Here is a 16,788-nt window from a genome sequence, read left to right as displayed (position 1 = left end):
AGAATAATACATACAAATCAAGTTCTAACCTACTTAATATTCCTCCTTTTGTCTCTTTCTCTCACTTTCTGCTTGTAATTTATTACCGTATATACTTGCACGTAAACCCATCCTTGGATAAGCTGACCTTTGAATTTTTAACCAAAATAACATGAAAAATGTACAACCTGTGGATAAGTTGACCCTCATTTTTTTATGGTATCTTGGTTAAAAACTTGAGGGTCTGCTTATCTGTGGAAGGGCTTATCCATGAGTATATATGGGAAATACGGGTCCTGTTAAAAAGTATTACCATATATACTTGTGGATAAGCCCATCCACAGATAACCTGAACCCAATTTTGGGGGTGCATTTTGGCACCTAAAATTCTCAGCTTATCCATGAGTACATATAGTATGCTTTCTTCTCACACTCTTTATCTCAATTAGTGGCACTGGAATGTCTCTTGAGTTTTCTTCTGGCTGTCTTCCTACTAAGCTTTTAATTCACAAAGTTCTACTGTCTAGCATCTGAATTTCTATAACCCAGTCCTCCCTCATCTTTCCACACTCTCACAAGCCACTCCAGGTTTTTCCTCCTGGTCGTCTTCCATATCCCAGGGCTGGAATCTTTGGACTTGGCAGACAGGGTTGTTCCTCCATTCCACTCCACATTGACCAGGTGACGTCCTCTCCAGTAGCATGCCCTACAGCATCTGAAATATAACCCTCTTCCTGCTTTTTCTTTCTCCTTTTATACGATATCTAAAGCATGTATGTGCCACTTACAGGTGCATTCTAGCATCTTCCTCTTTTCTGACTACATGCTCTTGGTCTTGTGCTGAGTCATCTGTCTTCTCTAAAAAAAAACCTCCATGACCTTGGAACAACCCAACCAGGCACTTCACCCTGCCACAGATATGTAAGAAAAGAAGAAGTACATAAAGCAGTAAGCTGTGTGCCCACCAATGTTATGCAATATGGTACTTTCCATCTGCAGTGTTTCTACATACCTAAAATGTATATATTTTAATCTAGTAATCATAGCTTCATTTTGGTCTTTTTGATGAGTTGCGTACTGCAAATCTATTTTTCAAAAGGGTGGAAAGCTATATATTTCTTCATTAGAGATTGACTAAAATATAGGTTTAATCTCATGGCTCTTGGCAAGGACAGTTTAGGAGAACACAATGTATTTGAAAATAATTTAATGTATTATCTCCATTGTTTCAAGTACATTCTAAAGGCTTTTTATTTTTACACTTAATGAGAATGTGCATTTAACAAGACAAAAAAATCAGCAAGTCACAGGTATTTTTTCTAACATATACACTGTAGTGTTTTAAGCAAGCAACATGAACTACATGTGCTGCTGTGTATTGTATACCACATCTAAACATATTCAGTGAAATTAAGATCTTCTTTCACACCAATCACCGGTGAGCAGAAAACACTGCGACAAGATCATTTTGATGGCGTCCCAACCATTTGCTGTTCACACGTCTTTTCTCTTGATGATTAGAGGTCCCACATTGTCACCTGTTTCATCATTATGTTTTGTATGAGACCCATCACATAAGGGGAACTGAAAGGAAAACATATATTAAATGTACATCTTCTTCAGCAAGATAAAGAGTTAGTCAGCATCAAAGTAAATTGCAGGTGAAAGAAAATGGTGTAGTCTAGCCAATTGTAGGCAACTGTTTTCTGCAGAAAGCTGTCTGCTTTTTTGTCCATTGTCTTTTCCTCCAAAAGTTGCAAACTGAGGGAAAGGACGTATCTTCTTCCCAGAGGTCTGGGCTAAATCCTGACAGAGAGCTTTTATTATTAACTATAGATTTGTGAAAGAAAATAGTGCTGATCCTGCTGATTGCTACAAGCAGCCCTGGGACATCAAATGATATTAGCCTTGGCAATGTTGCTATACCAGAATTAAAGTCCTACCAATTCTTCACTTTTCATTGTAAATAAAAGTAGATCTCTCCCAAGACCAGTATAAAAACTTGGATTTGTAAGCCTTGATAAGAAGAGGATTAACTCCTTTCTTGGTGATAAATATTTCTAGGCAGAAAAGTAGTAACTATGGTTAGATGTCACATAAATCATTCAATCTATCACGTCTTTTTAGTTTGAACAGACAAAAAGCATTAACTTTCAGAAAAAGTAGGAAAAATACAAAGCTTTGAGAATACATTTTGCCACATAAAATAGTAATACATTTCATATTCTGAATATGAAGCACCATTGCTATCAGCAATCAAATACAGACTAATTTCTTTCACTTTCCCTATCATTTAAAAAGAAAATGTTAGTAAATGTTCCATATTTAGTTTGTTTCGTTTATCAGAAAAGCAAAACAAAGGCATAGAAAAAATAGAGAACAATGTTTTCTTCCTTTTAATTATTATTCTCATCGTTTTAATATGCAAAAAAGAAAAAAAAAACCTTTGCATATAAGAGTATTCAGTCTAGTTTTTAAACAAACCATTAAATCTTGAGCATGCAAAATATTATTAGTCTTTCCATTTTGTCAACTGACTGCCAGTTCATAAAGAATTTGTATCTGAATTACAGTCCTGGGACTGTACTTTCTTTCCATCCAAGAGTGATTCTTTTACTGTCCCAATGCCCAATATATCTATAATTCTTAATAAATTTATAGGTTCCAAGTTTTGGTTATATAATTCAAAAGTAGATTGACATCTTTAAACCACACTGATCTTTGTAACGCCAGGTTAACAAACACATGGCTATCAAACCAAAATAGGGCAACAGTAGGACAAGCCCATATGAGTAAGTATTCCCTGATCCATTCTATCCTCCCAACATAAAGGTGTTGAAAGCCAGTCCTTTTAAAACAATCTCTGGGGCATCCAACAAACATGAAAAAGAATATCTTGTTGAATTAGTCCCCTCTTAAGATCATAAGAAACATACTAAATATTCTTTGGAACTCTTAGCCATTGATTTATAAACATGGGATATGCCAGTTCTTTGTAGAGTTCTTGCAGAAATCTTTTCTGTTTTTCCCTCCTCCTAATTTTTCTGGGCCTTCACACCTCTGCCTAAGAAATCATCAGGATTTCTCTGTATAAAACACTGCCTGATCATTATTTCAAGGATCAATGGAAAAATCATTCTTCGGTATCAGCTTCCTGTTCACTTTTTTCCCCTGATACTTAATTATAAACTAGCACTCATTATTTTGTTTTGGAGATTCAGTAAATACATTCACAATAAACATTTACAAGAGATTGACCACTCTCTTCCCTCACCGTTTTAGACCTCCAACATCGGCAGTATACTGCTTTCTCTCCCAAATCTTCCATATCAAATGCATGAACTACCTTCGGATTATCTTTCTGAATATGGAGATTCACCATTCCATTACAGCCTTTGCGCTTGCTAAAAAATTTTTTGTAAGCAAGATACCCAACAGCTGCTGTTCCTGCAGCAAATGTGACTGCAACAATCCATTCAACTGAAAGGGAAAAACAGAAAACCAGTCAAAATTTTCACTGAGTAGCTTTACACAGTCTAGAGTTTCAAGATGTTTCCTGTTGATTTCCTTGGATATGGTTCATGGATTGCCACCTGTCCTTTAATAGATTTCCCCTTTCCTCCCAAACCTGTCCAGGTTTCTGCATGTTTTTTTCAGAACATGCATTATTTCTTATTGTTCAAAATATGTATAGGACTGAAGCTGTGAAATGCAGTCCTATATGTGACTACTCAGAATTATATTCCAGTCAAACAAATGAAGCTTACTCCTCAGTAAGTGGTAGATAATTGCAGTCTTAATTATTTGTTCTAATAGTAGAATATTAATTAATTATATCAGTTTGCATCAATGACTTTAAGAAACATGTGCTAGACTACCACTTCAGGGGAAGAGCCTATTTTATTTTGGGAAGATATTAGGAAGAGAAACACATATGGTAGGCTTCATGTTACACACAGCTACGGAATGAGAGCCAATCTGATATAGTGGTTAAACTGCTGGACTAGAAACTGAGAAACCATGAATTGTAGTTCCACCTTAGACACTACGCCAGCTGGGTGACTTTGGGTCAGTCACACCCTCTCAGCCCAAGGAAGAAGGCAATGGCAAACCACTTCCAAAATCTTGCCAATAAAACTGCAGGGACTAGCCCAGGCAGTCACCAGGAGTCAACAATGACTCAAAGGCACCCCCCGCCAAATAAAATAAAATAAAAATCCACCACCAGAATAAAATACTAGATTATATGTAGAATCATTTTGTCTAAAGAGAAATTTCAATAGTCAAGTCACTCACTGCAAATCAATCATTCAGGACTCAATAAATAACAGAATCTAAAATATTAACGTAGCACAATTCTAAATGTGATACAAATTATAACTTCAAAAACTGACTCCCAGTTATAAAACAGCAATGTTAAAACATATTTGATTTGGAATTAATTTTGTTTCCTATTTCTTACTATAGTTTGCCGATCCCACCAAATTCTACTGGCTAATGAGATCATCTGGAACTGCACTTGCTTAAACTACAATCCAGTGTATAACTTTTTCAGCAGGATCTGACTTTGCCCATGTTATCAGTTAAAGACAAGGAATGGCAGATTTGCTTTAAGTCATAATCTAAAGCACTAATTATTCACTAGTCAAAAATACTCTTCCTTTCTAATAAAAATGACACTGATGGCATGTGATATAATCTAGCCCTAAATATAGTCTTCAGAACTCAGAGATGTCACTTTCATTTTTAGAAGGTACATAGTATGTAAATGTATTATTTTGAATAGTTTCAAATGAATATTCTTCATAAAATGGAATTATTTTAGTGCCTAGTAAGAACATACATTCTTGTGAAGTCATCAGGATGTGGACAACTACCAGTTTATTCAATTGTGGTGGACGTTTGGAGAATACTTATATCATGATATACTAGAACTACCACCAGCTTTTAAATTATACTAATACACTCATTTGATCTGGCTAGCTTCCTTTAAAAAGAAAAAGAGAGAGAGAGAGGTTGATTTTAGGAACTTAATTAATATACTCCCCAAAGGGTTTCCTCTTACAGCTTGCTTCCATAATTAGATTTTAATCAATAAAAGGTACACTCCAGACCAGAAAATTATTTCTCAAGGCTTCTAGCTTGCAAGAACATGTTTTGAATATTTTTGTTTCACTATTTATTCCTCTCCCCTGTGTTTCTATTTAGATTCTTCTTCCTTGCCTACATCTATTCCATCACCTCAAAATTTCTGATTTTCTTTGTCTTTGCACTTTTAGAGAATTATGTGACCAGGTCTGTTACTTTATCTCTCATCTTTATGTTAGCAGGTAAAATAAAATTAGAAGTTATACTCATTCTACATCTGTGATCTTTTTTTTTTTTACACAAAACATTAAAAACGTTAAAAATCTAATTTAAATCTAATTAATCTACTTTAAACAAACAAGCAGAAAAGATACAAAACAAAAAACCCACCCATTCTTAAACTGATTTTTATCTGCCCTCTCACAAAGAATTCTACAACAGGTCTATAACAGAGATATAGGCCATTTTGCTTTTATTGTTTATTCTGCAAACTTCTCAGGGATCATTTCAGGCTCAAGAGCTGGGCTTACAGTAAATGCATCTAATAAATAAACAGCATGCAATGTTGCCAAAGCACTTTCAATTGTTGCAGATTAGAAAGCATCTTGAGGCATCTGATGCATTTTGGGAGCTTGCCAAAGATATTTGTAGCACCTTTAGACTGCCTTTAACTGTTCTTGCTTCTCAGTTTCTCTGCCTTTTGCAGCAAGTGAAAAACTACTCAGAGATCAAAGAATAAAGTAACATGAAAAACACAGCTGAGACGATTGTCTGAATTCTTGCAAACCTTTAATTTCCCAAAGTCCCTGAAACTGGAAATAAATGAAACAGAGTATAGGTTTTTCAGACACCAATTTTATTTTAAAAGATTTCAAATATTTTCTAGGATACAAATTATAATAGATGCGTATGTATGTTAATAACACCATGCTCTTTAAGAAAAATACAATGTGTAATTGAATATTGAAAAATATTTAAATTATTCAATAATATAGTAGGATGCAAACCCCTGTTCAGTACAAGAATCCAAGGTTAGCCTCCCTCTGACTGTTAAAAAGTCTTTTCAAACATTTAATCAATCTGCCTTTTTGTAACTTAAATCTATGATTTTGTCTTGTGCTCTGGAATGAACTTTAATTTGCACAACTTTAATTTCTGTGCAATTTCCTTTCAGGTATTTGAAGAATCCTTCTCTTCTCAAAAATAGGCATTCCCAATTCTTTCAGTCTTGTTTCTAGTACTTAAGTTTCTGAACATCCTTGTTGCCTTTCTCAGAAATGTAGCTTGTCTAAATTCTTAAAATACCGAGACCTGGAAACATCACTTGAGGCAGAATCTGACTGATTCAGCATAAAGTGGGATGGAGTATTGGACTTACCATGAATTTTTTTTTTACTATGATCAGCTGGGTGGATGGTCCCCTTGATCTAGTAAACAGGCTCAAATAATCTTCTTCTGCAATCCTTAGGTAGCAGTAAAGAACACCCCCACACACACAACTAGTTAAAGGAAAAAAGGAACTTCATAGTAAATCCAGTGTCCAATTTTACTAGTTACAGAGTATCCTTAGCTATGACTAATCAGAGTGTTTCCCAACAGGTGGAGCTACTTGCTGGGCAGGTTTACAAATAAGGCACTACTTGTTGCAAGACGCATCTGCCAAAGAAAGTCTTTCAGAAACCTGTAAACTAACCTTGTAGCACTTCTCAAAGAAAGAGACTATGGACTATGTTGCTATCCTGCATATTTTACTCCACTGGACTTGACCCATGAATATACGGTCTATAAAACAGGCAGAATAAGTCAAGTCTGATGGAAAGTACCTGCTGAAGACTCACAGACAATTGTGCCACCCTGGAGTCTTCTCAGCTTGCTGGGAGCTGCCAAAATAATTTCTGCTTTCTTCATGTACATCTTACACAGAAAGCAAGTCAGGAGAAGAATGGAGGGGAAGCATAAAGAAAACCTTTGAAGCATTTGATGTTCAAGGCATTTTCAATCAAGTTGCCCTCTGTGGAGAACCATGCCTACCTTATGGGTTTCATGTTTTCTACACAGAACTTGCTATATTGCACATGTCAATTGACCCTTCTGAGATCCAGAATGCTCTCCAGTCCCTATTCTCTTTGTACATCTTGAACAGAATTGAGAACTTTTCTGCTGGTTGAACCAATTTTGATGGCAAACAGATGATTGAATGGCCTAAGCCATCAGTGTTTGCCACTGCAACCTGGAAGACAATATGAATCAGTGGTGAGGTTATGTCTTCAAATTCTACGATGCAGCTAGGGCCAACTGTACAAAACACCCGGGCACCTCTGGTGATGGAGGAGCAACACTGCCTTCTACTGGTGGATCTTGGTATGTCCCTGTTACTTGGAATACTCTTTACCTGAGGCAAAAAAGGGGGATCCTGCCTTCCAGTGATGCTTTGTCTGGTAGTCTGACCCATGTCAAATGGCTCTAGGCCTCCTTGTATTTGTGTTACTAGACTGGGGCTGAAAAACATTAAGTGAGCAAGTTTGGGCTGTAGTAAATCACCTATCATTCTGGTGGATGGCTAAATGGGCTCTTTTTCCTTTAGTTTTTATAAATTATCTGTTATAAATGATTCCATGCTACTTTAATCATATACTTGGATTACTAAGACTAGTTTGGATCTGCATTCCAAATTGTGAGCCACAGATGTCTGTGCATAGTAGTATTTGTAGCTACAGCTCTGGCCAAATATTGTTTGGACCACAGTACTTTGGATTAGATAAGCATGGCTATAGCTCCCATTATCTGACTGCTGAAGCAATAGTCACACAAACCTGTTAAAGGAACATCATTGTACCTATCCCCAGGATGTTTGCATGAGTCTCTCCATCTTTAAAATGACTGCCTCTGAAACTAGGGGCATCAAACTTTAGAGTCCAGTAATGACCTGGGAATGTGTATCATAAAGCTTTCTTACAACTGGTAAGGCCCACTCTGTCTTGATGACCCTGCATCTGAGGATACTTGCCACTGGCTCTGAGGATAAAGGGAATACTTAAGCCATTCCAGAATCCAAAACAGATCAGTGGATAGTTGAGACTGGGCTCCCTTGACATCAAGCATTTCACCAAATCTTTGTGGCCAGGACTGCTTCAAAAAAACAGCCTCAAAGTCTACAGCACCCATTTCTCCATACTCACATCTTCTAATAGCCCTCCTTAATCCCTGTCTAAAGGCCTGGGACAGAGAGAGCTATCAGCTAAGTTGGCACCAGGAGAACTCATGCCCAGGATCCTAAGAAGCGTTCTCTCTTCTCAACTGACCATGTGAGCTAGGTGCTTCATTTCCTTTTCTTTGAGACCTGTCTAGAGATGGAAGAAAAGGCCAAAAGAAGAAATGATGATGCTTTTGCTGCCTGCTTATGAGCGTCACCTCTACTGATAAACACTGAAAGAGCTGGGCAGGATAGCATTTCTTTCTCTTGGGACTCTCCTAGATGACAGCTACCATGTGCTTAGCCATGCAACCAGTTTGTGGGGCGGGAGGGGGGAGGTGGGGAATTGCTTTTCCAGGTCCTGACATCCACTGATCAGTGGGTTGGGGAAAGAAAAAAAATGATGTCCTCTAATGTGCTGCTTCATCCTGTCCAATTTGGGTATCACTCAGCTCCCCTGCTGCCCCTTAAGATAGCATGGGAAACCTTTACTGCCTCCTGAGTAGCCAATGAAGATGGCCATTTAAGTGGGAGGGAGAATCGCTTTGGCAGCCAATGGGATCCAATGAGGCAGCTGCTTAAAGGAAAAAGCCTTAAGAATGGAAGCCTCAACTATCTGAAAACTCTCCTGCTTTGTATGGGGAGAAAAAATGGCTTCTTTGGCAATCCAACAGAAAAGGGGGGGGGGAATGAAAAATTCAGAAAAATGGACATAAAGAATGCAAAATAAACTTGAGCTGGGAACTCTTATTTATTGAAAAGACTTATATGGCCATCCATCTTAAGGAATACAACTCTGTGCCACTCCCAACAGTTGTATAAGGCCAAATATATAAAACTAATAAAAGCAAAAACAAAAAGTTGGTGCCACAACCAATCTCTTTTTATACAACCTGCACTACTATCTTCAAACTCTAATCTCACCCTATCCTAGTGGGAAGAGCCAGTTTTTTACAGCCTTCTGGAAGGTTAAAGGGCACACCTTTTGGTGCAGGAATGGGAACAATTGGCACACAAGATGAATCTGTGCAAAGGCTCCCCCCAGCCACAGCTGCCATCTGCTCCTCAGGAGTCGTGAGTCAAGGAGGACCCCAAACTGTACACCAACCCTGTCTGGAGGAGTGTAGCAAACTGCTTAGGGAACTAGCAGGACCAATGAATTGGTTGGCAGGGTGCTCTCTATTACTACCTAAGAATTACAAAATAAATTCTGTTGGTTCTGTCTTGTTCCCTGGAACAAGGGAAAGAGAAACCCTTACTGTGGCAGGAGAATATTAAAGATATCCTCCTACCACAGTAAGAAAACTTTTACTTTCCATGGAAAGTGTATTTTTGTTGATGCATTCTAAAATTACATTTGCCCTTTTTATCTATCACATCACAAACTGAATGAGTCAGCAATTAAATACTATTCCAAGATCTTTTCTACAAGTTTTGTTAACATACCAGGTACCCACCATTCTAAATGTGTGTTTGATTTCTGTTTCCTAAGTGAAGAACTTTCCACATGTCTCTGTTAAATTTCATCCCATTGGTTTTAGCTCATTTTTCTAACCTAGAGATTTTGAATTAGAGTTTTTGTCTTCTATCATAGCAATGTTATGTCCTTTGCAAATTTGGCAAACATCCTTTTTATTTAAGTCATCAATTAAATTATTGAAGAATACAGGACCCAGGACTGAACCTTGTAATTCAACACCTCCCTCCAGTTTGATGAAAAATCCCTGATGAGCTTTCAAGGGACATGATACGTATTTTGATTCAAAATATTTTGAAAATGGATTTGCAATTGAAACCAGAGACCTTCCTTTTAGGTACGGTGGATAAACAAATGGAAAGACAATATGGAAACGTATTTCTTTAGAAGAGAATATATGTAGCTCAGGGTTGAACTGTGGAGCCCTTGGGGTTCTCTGAGCTTGGCTGTTTTCTTGCAAACGTTTTATTACCTGACTAGGTTACATCTTCAGCGCTAGAATGGAGTGGGGTTCGCTCTCTGTTTATACACAGTTTATATACAGTTATCATATAAAGAAATAAGTGGCAAGCCAAATATGTGCAAAAATGGAAAGATCTACAAATACTACAGCCAAAGAATGGATATTGAAATTAATGGAACTAGCAGAGATGGCAAAACTGACTACTTCACTTAAAGAAAGGACATTGTCTAGCTTTGTTTCTAATTGGAAACCACTCTTGTATTTTTTGCTTGATATTCAAAAACATGCAATTTTGATTTTGGGATTTGATGACTGATTTATTTTATACTTATATCTTGTACTAATCATATGTATTGCTGAAGTAGATTGATTCTATGGCCTTTTTGAATGCTAGATTAAAAATTATTTTTACTATGTAAATCTTTAGATATTAGAGGAAGAGGTGAATATATTCTACATTTATACCCATACCAAAGAAAGTTGGAAGTTACTTTTCTTTTTCTATGCTTTTTCTTTTCTGATGTTTCTTTTCTTTTCAACTTTTTTGTACTTTAATTTTTCTGAAATTTAATAACATTTATAAAAAAGAGAAAAGAAAAAATCCTGATGAACATTTTTTTAGTATAATTTGAGCAATTCATACATCCATTTAATTGTTTTGCCTTACAGCTCATACTTGATTAGGTTTTTAATCAAAATGTCATGGAGAACTTTCTCAAATACTTCACTGAAATCCAGCTATATTATGTCTACAGCATTTCCACAATTTACTTAGAAGGTTACAGTACTGCATTAAAAAATGAGATAAATTAGCATGGTAAGTTGTTTTTGACAAATCCATGTTAAGTTCTGGTAATTACCACATTGTTTTCAAGGTGCTTATGGACTGGTCTCTAGAATCTTCCCAAGTATTGAGGTCAGATAGGTCTGGATTCTTTTTCCCTCCTCCAATCATTCATTCATTCTCCATGATTTGATGGGTAAGAGTAAAACATTTAGTTGGAACATTGGCAAATTCTCCAGGATGCAATCAACTAGCCTTTGCTCAAATGCTCTAGGATACAATCAACTAGCCTTTGAGATTTCATCTCATTCAAAGCAAACAGGTATTCCCTGACTATGTATCAATCAGTCTCAATCTTACACCTTCATCCTGCTCTTCAAAACAACTTGGTGGATTGCACAGCCTCTTATTGGAGAAGGCTGAGAACAAATAGGAGTTGCCTTTTCTTTGTTAGCATTTTACTACTTTCAATGAGCTGCTGAGATACTAATTATTTTTTTCTTCCTCTTATTTTGAATATATTCCAAATAAATTCATTATGTCATTCTTAGCACCCATCACCAACCATGGAGCATTCTGAGCGTTAACTTTTCTGATACCTTCTCTATAGTTCTGGACTACTTACATCAGAATGAATCTGGTAGTAGCTTTTCCAACTAACACATTTTATTAAAAGGCATAAGATTTCATGAGCTACAGCTTACTTCATCAGATGTAGAGAATGGCCAGACTGATGTAGGATTTTTCTATAGGCTGTGTTACAAGGGGCAATTAACCTGGAGCAATGTCCCACAATTTTAGGGCTTGAAGGGCAAAAGAAGCCCATGGGACCAAGGGTTGCTTAGAAATGCCATTGTCTGCTATGGCAGAACACTGAAAATATTTTGAGTTTTTGTCCTATCAAAACATTTGAATTGTTTCTTCCTTCTGAACATAGACAATAATGGAACATTCTGAGTTGGACTCTTTTGTCTGAGCTCAAAGCAAAGTGGTATTTTTTCTGTTTCATCCACATCCTTATCACAGAGAATGTTTTATTTGTTCTTGTTTGCACAAAGACACTTACAATTATATTTTTTAAAAAGGTTTAGGCAGGTTCAAGGTTATTTACAGCATGGTGCCCTAATCTTCATACCTGTAAACAGCACACAATAAAAACTCTTTCTCTTCTGCTTTACTTTATATGAACAGTTTTTGGCTGATTCACCTTCTAATGCAGTCCAAGGCAGGCTTGGTTCATGCTCCCTCAGACAGATATGTAGCTCAGCCTTTGGGAAAGTTACCCCACTTGAGTACAGCCCTTTAGCATCTGCTTTCAGAATTGGAAAGCAGCCCCTGAACACTCAAATACACAAGCCTGCCAACCGTAGGGCACATCCAAAGCATCTATTTCACACAACTGACAAAACGCCAGTCCTCATACATGGTGAATAAAGAATACCCATTGTAGCACCTAGTATTTCTAAGAAAACAATGCCCTGGTGACTGTCCTGAAGACAAGGCACACCACTGAAATATCACACTAGCTAGTTAAACATTGATTCATTACGTGCCGTCAAGTCGTTTTTGACTCCTAGTTAAAGCGTAGGACAAAATTACTCAATTATGTTAAAATTTAAAGGAGGAGCGAGAAGCACGGGCAAAGGTGGTTTGAGAGAGAGACACATGGCATCGTGATCTGTCGGAGCCCCCCCCCCCCCGTTTTGAAAACGAAATCCACCCTAAACAAGGAGACCTCTTCCTATTAATTCCGAATGGAGCATGCCTGACCGCAGATCCGAGTTTCTTTGTTTTCGACGTCAAAAAAAAAAAAGAGTTTCAGTAAGAAAGCACACCAGAAAAATAAACAAGAACTGGAGCACGAGGCCACAGGGAAAGCCTCGCCCGAGGGCTCCTCGGCAACAAACGATCAAAAGTGTTGACTCAGCTCCTGGGAAGATAAGAGGCAAGGAGGAAAACTCGGGGCGTCGAGGCTGCTGCAAAACCACCGTCACGCCGGAGGAGCGTGAGGAAAAAGCCCCGGCGGGCTCACACCCGCGAGCGCCGGGAGTCAATCTCCAGACGCGCCCCGGACGAGGACCCGGCGGCGGCGGCGGCGGCGGCGGCGGAGGGGGAGAACGTGTGAAGGTCGCAGAGGAAAAACCGGGTGGGAACGAAGAAAGGCGCTCTCCTCCCTCCGATTACGGGCAGGGCAGTCACTTGACAGGGCAGCCGCGCATGTGGGGACGAGCGCGAGAAAGATCCGTGGATCGTTCCTCGCCGGACGGCGATGGGCACCTTTGGGGAGGAAGGAAACCGGCCCCTCAGGTACCGCCGTGGAGAACAGGTAGCCCCCAGCCAAACACACAACACGCAGCTAGAAAACGGAGCGAGGCTGCCCCGCGCCCCCGCCTGGGCTGCGGCAAATCTCCCCTCGCGCGCTCTTACCCCTCACAGAGCAATTCGAGCCGTGCCCCATCTTCTCGCCCGGCTCCCGCTCCACAGGCGTTCTGCTCCCCAGGAAAGGACACGCGAGGTTGCACCCAGCGGGCGAGCTGCGCCTGCGCGCGAAAGTCCCGAACATGGCGGGCAGGGAGAGCTTCTGCTCTTAAAGGGCCAGCTCAAGCCCTAAGCGAGGCCCACCGTTGAGAGGAAGGGATGCTAACGGGGTTCACGTTATGGAACCGAGTTGCCCTTCTCATGGGCCACATTCGCGCAAGATACTCAGCCATGGTTTGCTTGGCCCCTGAACAGACCACAATTAGCAGGTCGTCTAAAACGAACTGTCAACTCTGACTCGCTATGATCCCCATAATGGCTGGGCTCACATAAAATAATTCCAGGACACATTATGGCTGCATGCCATGTGTGAATGTAGTCATATTTTGACTAATCGTATCCCACAAATGACCTGAAATGAACTCCTAGGCTGGGCTTCAATAATAGTTTTAGTCATACCTCCTTGAATACGCAACAAGGATTCACACGTTGTGCGAATACCTGGGTTTGGACAGAATGCCAAGTCAAAATCACACAAGCCGTATTATGAACCCGGTCATCATTCACAGCTTGTTGTTAAAGGGGGGACTGGGAGGGTTATGTACATATAAATATCCTCACAATGGCACACTCTTTGAAATAACTGGAATTTACACTCCTTGAGATAACTGAGATTTAGTGCAGATTTGCTAAATTTATTTCATTTTAACTAGCATTTAGCTAAATTTGCTAAATGCTAGTTGAATTTCTCATAATTCTATTATGATGGTATTAAAATTCCCTGGTAAGAAGCTGAATGGATCTCTCAACTTTCACACACAGGAAATGCACAAAACTGAGTCAGGTTTTTTATTATCAGCTGTGCAGGTATACGGGTAGCAGCAGCTAGGGCTATAACTGAGTAATCCAGTGTTGTCCAAACTTGGCCACTTTAAGATGAGTGGACTTCAACTCCCAGAATTCCCCAGCCAGCATGGCTGGCTGGGGAATTCTAGGAGTTGAAGTCCACTCATCTTAAAGTGGCCAAGTTTGGACAACACTGGAGTAATCAAAGGGCTATTTGAACATGCTTAGGGTCATTCTCATCTTATTTGTTCCAGACAGGCTTACCATCTTGCTTGTAAGAGGATCTACTTCGAATCATAGCAGGTTAACATTTTGAAAATGTAACTTCTCATTCTATGGAGGGAATACTGTGCTTGTTGATTTTCCATTTATCATGCAATTGCTAAATTTGCACAATTTCTGTCTTCATCAGATATTCCAGCAGGCAGACTGAGAACTCATAAATGCATCTGCATTCATTGTGCCTTAGCAGACTGCTTACAAAATCAAACTATGCTTTCTAATGCATACTAATTTGTAATCAAGGGAAGGGATCTGTTAGTCAGTATGGTTTCTCTTCTCTGAAGCCAGAAGAATTAAGTATTAATTAAAGCCATACTTAATGACTGGATAGCTTAAAGGTTTTTCCAGTCACAACAATTTGGGCTTTGCTGAGAGACATAAATTTACAGAGTGTTGCAGATTTTATTAATATTTAATACTAAAAAAGGAACTGACAGTTTGATTTGATAGCCAATATATAATCCTCCATAAATCTCAGACTGGAAAAAATATCTAGGTACCTAAAATGCCCCATTTATCCTTTTCCCAAGCCAAATCCAGCTCTTCTTAGGGTTGAATGAAGATCTATATATAGTTTTTACCTGTTTTCACCTAAAATAGTGGAATATTGTCCCATCAGTCATGATCGGAGAGGTTTTCCAGAACAGTAATAAAATGACTTTTGGTCCCCATGTAGTTCTGGGGCTAGAGGTTGCTTGCTCACCTCTGTGACTTAAATGAATGCAGAAGTTTTAGCCCCCCTCTGATTTCAATGTTGCACTTTGAGAAGTTTGCAAGCTAAAAAAACCCAAAACCCTGAAGTCAGATTCAGTTTAGAAGCACATCCTCCCCACCTTCCCCTTTAGCTCACACACAACAGCAGAAATAAATTGAAAAGTTTGGAGGGTAGTTGGGAGATTGGTCTTGACCGTGTGACCAAAACAGCACCACTCATGTCTAAGAGAGAAATATCAGTTGACTTGAGGGACACTAAAATTTGCAGAAATACAAAATCTTTACTCCCTCAATTGAGAAATCCTAAAGTCTTCTTTATATTTTTTGTCTTTTCCTCTTCCTTTCTTTTTTCTTTCATTTCTTTCCTATTTACTTACCATTTTCTTTTTTTTACTTTTTTCTTTAGATTTGTACTGTTTTTGTAAAAAAAAAAAAACCCTTATTTAATAAAAATTAATTAGAATGAGGAATGTTTAAAGTCTTCCCAGAGTACCCCATATTGCAGCGAGCCCACAACTAGAATCCCGGCCCCAACGAACAGCCAGCGCTTCCGATCTACGACTACTCGACTCTGCCGAGCAGAAGTCCAGAGAATGCGGCATCGCCCGCCTGTCCCGCTGGAACTACATGTCCCAGAATGCATCTCGGGCGGCAGGAGGTGGTGGGTGGAGTGTGCCGCCTATGAGTAGGAGCGGAAACAAAAGACCCATCGATTGGGAGCGGAGCGGCACCTCGGCTCCGGCCTTAACACGCCCCGCGAGCGCCCGCTCCCCCCCTTCCTGGAGCAGCCGACGCTCTCGTCGCCGCCTCCTCCTCTTCGTTCCCCCTCGCGGCTTCCCCACACCGGTCCGCCCGCATCCCCCGCTGCCCATGGCGCTGAAGCGGATACAGAAGGTGAGCGCATCCGAATGGGCCGGGCCAGGCAGCCCCTCGTCCGTTGGGAACCGGGTGAGCTTGAGCTTCCCGGGCCTGGGAGCAGTTGAGCCGGAGAGGACTGAGGGAGAACCGCTTTGGCATTTCGGGAAAAAGGCGTCCCTGAGGGGGAGGGGACCAGCACCCGGGCCTACACGAAAGGACTTGAGGGCGAAGGGGATCTGAAAGAATGACCTCCCCTTTTTTTTTCCTTTGGAGGCATTTTCTCGCAGAAGCTCCCTATGGCAGCTTTCAGGAGCTCCTGATACTGGATGGTTTGGCAAATGGTAGACCACCCTGAAAAAAAAAATGCTTCGTTCCCCTTTTCGATAGGTACCCTTTTATTTTCCCCGAATTTAGTAGAATTGTCAAGGAGTGGTGTGCAGTTTTCCACAACAGAAAAGAAGAAAGCTTGTTCATACATAACTGGCAGGTCAGGGATTTAGCTGTTCTTAATTGGTTCTCTGGTGGGATATTTTCTCCTGCCCAAAGTTTGAACCACCCAGACCCCAACTCATTTGCTGTTCCGAGTATTGATGGTTTTCCCAAACAGTATTGTTTCAGGATGCTTC

The 16,788-nt window shown here is 39.7% G+C and overlaps 2 protein-coding genes across 4 annotated transcripts in view; one reads left to right on the top strand and one right to left on the bottom strand.

Moving 5' to 3' along the window:
- Positions 1-1,169: 1,169 nt before the first annotated feature.
- On the bottom strand, positions 1,170-13,543 carry CISD1 (CDGSH iron sulfur domain 1). Its single transcript, XM_088144395.1, has 3 exons — positions 13,412-13,543; positions 3,254-3,459; positions 1,170-1,563 (listed from the first exon to the last, which is right to left on the bottom strand). Exons 1-3 carry the CDS (start codon positions 13,440-13,442, stop codon positions 1,474-1,476), a joined length of 327 nt encoding a protein of 108 aa, XP_088000521.1. The 5' UTR covers positions 13,443-13,543; the 3' UTR covers positions 1,170-1,473.
- A 2,433-nt stretch (positions 13,544-15,976) lies between these two features.
- The window catches only part of UBE2D1 (ubiquitin conjugating enzyme E2 D1), a 37,633-nt gene continuing 36,821 nt past the window's right edge, over positions 15,977-16,788 (top strand). Inside the window, exon 1 of one of the 3 annotated variants that reach the window (XM_088144392.1) lies at positions 15,977-16,252. In XM_088144392.1, the coding sequence (XP_088000518.1) occupies positions 15,986-16,252 (267 nt within the window). In that variant the 5' untranslated portion in view covers positions 15,977-15,985. The remainder of the gene's footprint in view (positions 16,253-16,788) is intronic. The other 2 variants (XM_088144393.1, XM_088144394.1) reach the window with 2 other exon arrangements.

The sequence above is a fragment of the Python bivittatus genome, unplaced genomic scaffold (assembly GCF_059951505.1).
Source record: "Python bivittatus isolate LINGU-HERP-01145 unplaced genomic scaffold, Pbiv_v1 ctg000400_np1212, whole genome shotgun sequence".
In the NCBI taxonomy this organism is placed as follows: domain Eukaryota; kingdom Metazoa; phylum Chordata; class Lepidosauria; order Squamata; family Pythonidae; genus Python; species Python bivittatus.
This window is presented reverse-complemented; position numbering and strand designations above follow the sequence as displayed.

Bases quoted from the DNA above. Each gene is read 5' to 3' on its own strand.
- CISD1 (XM_088144395.1), bottom strand. From the start codon at position 13,442: ATGGGGCACGGCTCGAATTGCTCTGTGAGGG. The intron at 3,460-13,411 runs GTAAGAGCGCGC...TTTCCCTTTCAG, and splicing joins CTCGAATTGCTCTGTGAGGG to TTGAATGGATTGTTGCAGTC. The intron at 1,564-3,253 runs GTGAGGGAAGAG...TTTTCCTTTCAG, and splicing joins GATGTTGGAGGTCTAAAACG to TTCCCCTTATGTGATGGGTC.